Raw genomic sequence first — 6,000 nt, forward strand, 5'->3', positions numbered from 1 at the left:
GGGCGTGCCGGGTGGATCCTGGTCGGGCGCATGCGGGAGTCTGTCTGACTGTCTCTCCCCGTTTCCAGCTTCAGAAAAATACAAAAAAAAAAAGAATAGCTTTTAAAGCACAAGGTTGTTAATATCGAAATCTTATTGTGAAGCTATTTGTATAGAGCTCACAATATTAATTTTAATTTTAATGAGTCTAAGAAAACATGAAGGATTTTCTGCTAATTTTCCACCCCAAATCTGAAAATTAAAAAGAGGAAAAAAATTTGACCTACAGTTCCCTTTTCAAAAAGAAAGGATAATTACCAAAAAACAAAACAAACAAATAAACAAAAAAACCCAGTTCTAAGTCTGCCTTCTATATGTTAAGGAGTTCTGATTAATGTTTACGTTTTGAAACCACCTTTAACCTGGCTTTGGTTAACTAGGTGTAATGTAGTTCACCAAAAAATCAAATTATTCCTTAGCAGCACTTACTACATAATCATCCCTACAGTAGAAGACTATTGGTTTGTCTTTTAATGACAGAATACACATTCATAATACAATCAATACTTCCCTTTGCTGGGTTTGATTTCCACTTTGTTTCTATTGCCCTTTCACCCCAATATTTTTCCTTTTGTTTATTTCTTAGTCCAAATAGATATTTAAAATCTCAGTAACTGAGAGATAAAGTTCAAAGGACAAATCTGAAATAATCTAAGAGTAGAGGATAATTTGTAAATTTCAATTATCTGTGCTCCCACTGTTGCCATGCAATGAATATTAAATATAACACACACAATACTGTAAGCTCAGTGTCATGTGTATGAGAAATCTGAGAATCGGTTTTAGTTATTTAAAGCTAGAGATAAGTGATAAAAGAAAAAATCTACAATGTATTCAGAGAAAAAGAAAAGAACTTAAAATTAAGGATTCTTTAACATAAAACTGTTGGATGAATTTGGAAAACTGGTGCAGATTACCAGTCCTTCTTCAAAAGCAAAGTAAAAATTTTTAATGTCTGTAACTAAAGCTGCTGTGTCCTATCGTTTCTAACAAGTAAGAATACAGTACTGCTGAACTGTTCTGCCCTCACTACACAATGTTAGCACGCAGCTGTAAAAAGATGTTTTTAAATTAAATATACTAAGCAAACATCATTAGCTACGCTTCACTGTATGACATCAGAGAGCAACTCTTGAGTTTACAGGTGGAGGGATAAAACGTCATTGAGTGGTGACTATGCTCTACCACGCTTTTTGTGTTAGCAATAATGAAGACACTGAAATACCAATGACACTCTGGAATCGTCACTATTTAATTTTCATCTTTTTTTTTTTTTTTCATTTTTCTGAAGCTGGAAACAGGGAGAGACAGTCAGACAGACTCCCGCAAGCGCCCGACCGGGATCCACCCGGCACGCCCACCAGGGGCGACGCTCTGCCCACCAGGGGGCGATGCTCTGCCCATCCTGGGCGTCGCCATGTTGCGACCAGAGCCACTCTAGCGCCTGAGGCAGAGGCCACAGAGCCATCCCTAGCGCCCGGGCCATCTTTGCTCCAATGGAGCCTTGGCTGCGGGAGGGGAAGAGAGAGACAGAGAGGAAAGCGCGGCGGAGGGGTGGAGAAGCAAATGGGCGCTTCTCCTGTGTGCCCTGGCCGGGAATCGAACCTGGGTCCTCCGCACGCTAGGCCGACGCTCTACCGCTGAGCCAACCGGCCAGGGCCATGGAATCGTCACTATTTAAAGAAACCTTCAAGTTTACATGCAGGTATTCTGAATTATACATGGGTGTTAAAAATAAAATCGACAAAAACACAATCCATACATCTCCGGAGAATAAAAGCAATGTAAACACAGCAGGGCATTTCCAGGTAGATTCTTCAGTAATAATACACGCTTGCCTATTACAATGTAAAAAGGAGTTTTAATTCTTTAAATTCTGCAAGATTTTTGAATTAGTCAATACCTTCCCTGAATTTTAAATAACTTGAAAAGACCATAAAAGAAAAGAAGAAAGAGGCCAATCATCACAGTTTCCTATTTGGGTGACAATGAATAAAGAACTGAAAAGTAGCTGCACAGAGGGAAGAGTAAACTTGATACACAAGCAGATAGTTCAGTTTCACTCTCAATGACTTTAGAACCTTTATCTTCCCCACAAGATCAACCATGCAAATACCAAGATGTAGTTAATAGTTGGGAAGGCTACGCCCACTAGCATACTTAAATACTTAATGAAAAAAAATTTTTGAATGACTACCAGCACACCTCTTAAACCACTGTTCCACTGATTTACTGCAACTTTACTTAGAAAAACTCCCAGTCTATCCTTTTGGAAGAAATAAAACACCTGGGCATCAAGGGAACATGCCAAGCACGGAGAAAATCTGTCAAAACACCTAGGACAGTATGGCATATTTTTACTATACTGTTCTACGTACTAATTCCCATTGATAAGAAGACGATCAAGTGAAAGAGGCAGTTTCTAAAACAAATGTTATGACTCCAAAGGCAGGCCTCTTTCCCTTTATAAACAAACTCAAGATGCGAATATTAGCTGTACTTATTATATATATTGTGAACAGCTCGGCAATAACCAACCACATCTGCATGGTTCCCCTGGGCTGCAACTCAGCTACGGGACCTGTAGTTGGAGCTTTACCATTTTACACGTTTGGTAGAAGACACAAATGTGAAATATCCTTCCCAGCCAAGGTTCATCGCATGTCTTTGAAAGAATGGCAACACAAAAACAAAGACCAGACCTCTCATATTCACAATCCCAAAGAATCGCTTCTTAGTTACGTAAAAATCAGTGATGGCAGTGTCTGGAAGAGGGCACAAAGTGGTCACGACAGAAAACATGAAGCGCACACTCCCCCCCAGTCAACTTGAACACACGAGAAGAAAAAAAGGCGACCCGGTCTCTGAAAGATCGCGAGCAGGTGGGGCTGAGCTGCAGTTCGCCCGGGAGACCCAGCAAGCGGCCCAAATTCCGCCGCGATCCGGGCACGGCGCAGGAGGCGCGGCCCCCACGGCCCCGTCAACCCCTCCAGCAGCGTCCTACCCCGGCGGCCCCGGACCGAGGGAGAAAAAGGGATCACGAACTCCATCCCCTAGAGCACTCTCCCCCGACCAAACGGGAGCCGCCTCGGGACGGGCAGGACCGCGCGCGGGGTGGGCAGCCCCGCCGCGCCGCCACCGCGACTCCCCGGTCCCCGCCGGGCGCCCCTCGAGCACTCACCCCACTTCTCCGAGGCTCCGGGCTGCACCGCTAGCGAGGCCGCGGGAGCTCCGACTTAGGGACCAACTTCTCCATAGCCAGGTGCAGCAGACCGGGAGACGCGGGGGACAGCGGTGGAAAACCGGACCAACGCCGCGATCTAGCCGCCGCGGCTTCCCTAAATCCCCGCGGAGCTGACACATCAACAAAGATGGCGGCGCTGCTGAAATCGGCCCGGCTACAGCTGAGGGGGCGGGGCTCCCTGGAGGAGCCAGTCAGCGTGGAGCAGCCGGTGTGACGCGACGCATCTTGGGGCCAATGTAACCTGTCTGCAGTGGGCGGGGTCGGCGGAGCGCCGCCTCCTGTCCCAGAGCGACCAGCCTGGCTCTCCCGGCACCCACGCCCGGGACGGTTCCGCTCAGCTGTGGCTAGTCTTGTCCTACCTGTTCCGCCCCTCCGGACCCAAGCGAATTACTTCTTTTTGTGGGACGCGCTCACTGGATATAATCCAACTCACCCTGTAGTCCTTCCTCCTATTAGGAGCATAAAGCAATAAAAGAATTCGAAGTTATGACTTCCCAACTCTGATGCACAAACCTTGTACCTGACATGGGCGGAGTCAGCAGGTGTTGCCTGCCCTGTGAGCAGGAGTAGCCTACGTGCCCTTCTGACAAGTCATCCTAGGCGAGACTATGGGGGTTTCCATAACACCGCGTTCCTGTCCACAGCGTGGCGCCTTCTGCCATTGTTTAATAATAAACTGTTGGTGCTTTCGTCTTTGGCACCCGACTTGAAGCTGCTTGAGCGCGGGGCGTGTTTTCTCCGGGCAGGGTATCTCAACAAGCAGCATGAGTTTTGATATGCTCTATGATTAGCAACAAAAAGAATATAGGGTGTGTGTTGGGGGGGAGGGGAGTGTATCGTATACTGTGGCCTGTTGGGCCTGAAGAAGTCAGGTGAACAGTTTCAGTCTCTGCAGACTTTGCAAACCTACTCTGTCCAGTGAAGTAATGTTACTTGGTTTAGGGCTTCTTATGCACACAACTCGAGTGAAAATAGCTAATTCTGACAATGGTTAGTGCAAGTCTTTGTAAAGCAATACTGTTAGGACAAAGGTTTAAAGGTCTGGGCAGTTCTAAATGTTATTACTCTCTGTTAAAACGTAGTACAACATTTTGTAGATGCAGCTGTAAATAGGATGAGCTGACAGGAACTCAACTGGATGAAAGTAGCCAATTGCAAAGAAGAAATCCAAGTGTAGTTGACAAAATAGTGTGTACAGGAAATGGCTTAGCCTCTCCCTTTAGGGAGATGGAGCTTTGTATATGAATCCCGTCTCTGACTTACTGTAAGAAAATAAAACTACCTTGCCAGGATTGTCTCATTTTTTGAATAGATCATGTCAGGAGGTGAACCTCTTGAGTTCAGTAACAAAAGCTGCTACCATTCCATTGAGCTTTGTTACTAACTGCTGGCAAAAGAGAGGGAGGGAGAGAAAAAAGAAAGAACTTTTTTAAAATGTTGTGTAACCCTTTCCTTTTAAACAGGAAATAGCACCTCCCTCCTTAAATGAAGATACTGCATTAAAACACTTGTAGTTGAATAAATAAATAAATAGTTGAATAAATAACTTGTGACAATAAATAAATGATTTTATTTCAAAACAGTAAATTGACCAAATAGTCTAAGTGAGATATATTACTCCAAGGGAAAAAAAACCGAAGAAAATTTAATCTTTTTTTACAGTGCTCATATTGTCAGTAATAACATTTGTATTTTTATTTCTGAAATATATATTAGTATTATTGTAAGGTAACAAAGGCTACAGAATTAATAATATTTTAGGAAGCTGAAAGAACATTTTATCAATTTAGGTTAAGCATGCAGAGGGATTTTGAAAATGATCTTTGTACTTGTGTGATTAGCATCAAAACCAGGATGGCAGATAGCATTGTATTGTAAATGCAGAGGGGAGGAGATTTGGATTCTCTGACCTCCCCCACACCTATAAGGAAGCAAGTGAATAGCTAGCCAGGTACAGGAAGAGAAAGATTAAATTAAACCTTTTCTTATATTGATGGGCCATTTACAGGCATTTGTCCCCATGGAAACTACCCCTCCCCTCCTGAAAGTGTGTGGTTAATGTATATATATCTCTGAACAAAGGAATGGCAGGTGAATACTAGAAAATATAGGAATATCTTTTAATATGTAGAGTGACATTTTTACTATTGTGTTATCTTGTAAGTTTTAATGTGTAAAACCTCTTTTTATGAATCTTATAGACAAATGTTATAAACTTGCTAATGAATTGTGTCCCATCCCCCCTTCATCCTTTTTCCAAATCTGTATAAGTGAAAACAAAGGTTATAAACTTATGCTGTGATGTCAGGCTTTTTCCCCGCCCATGTATAATTAAGGGTATATAACCAGCCCCTAGAATATTATAGGCACACACAATTTGGGACTGCTGCCAGCATATTTAATAAATTTCCTCTTTTAATAAAACTTTTCCAAATTCATCTGGACTGGGTGTCTCTACGTGAACTTGATGAAATGAGGTACAAAGCCTTTCAGAATCTGGGGTGCAGTACTTTATAACAGTATAAAGCATATAAGTAATTGTCTTCCAGGAACCAAGATTATCAGTATCGGAGAAATGAAATACAAATATAAAATCAAATTAAATAAAAACTCCCCAACTCTAAATATTAATTTAGAAACATCTGTAGGAACTCATGGGGCATTTTTTTTATCATTATAAAAGAAGGTCTGGTTGTGTACAATCAATGAGTACATAA

General features: G+C 42.7%; 1 protein-coding gene across 1 annotated transcript in view; it reads right to left on the reverse strand.

Moving 5' to 3' along the window:
* Positions 1–3,432, reverse strand: part of CCDC186 (coiled-coil domain containing 186) — a 44,457-nt gene extending 41,025 nt beyond the window's left edge. Inside the window, exon 1 of the mRNA XM_066238436.1 lies at positions 3,221–3,432. Coding sequence (XP_066094533.1) covers positions 3,221–3,402 — 182 coding nt within the window. The 5' untranslated portion in view covers positions 3,403–3,432. The remainder of the gene's footprint in view (positions 1–3,220) is intronic.
* Between the last annotated feature and the right edge of the window lie 2,568 nt (positions 3,433–6,000).

This window comes from Saccopteryx bilineata, chromosome 7 (genome assembly GCF_036850765.1).
Source record: "Saccopteryx bilineata isolate mSacBil1 chromosome 7, mSacBil1_pri_phased_curated, whole genome shotgun sequence".
Lineage (NCBI taxonomy): Eukaryota > Metazoa > Chordata > Mammalia > Chiroptera > Emballonuridae > Saccopteryx > Saccopteryx bilineata.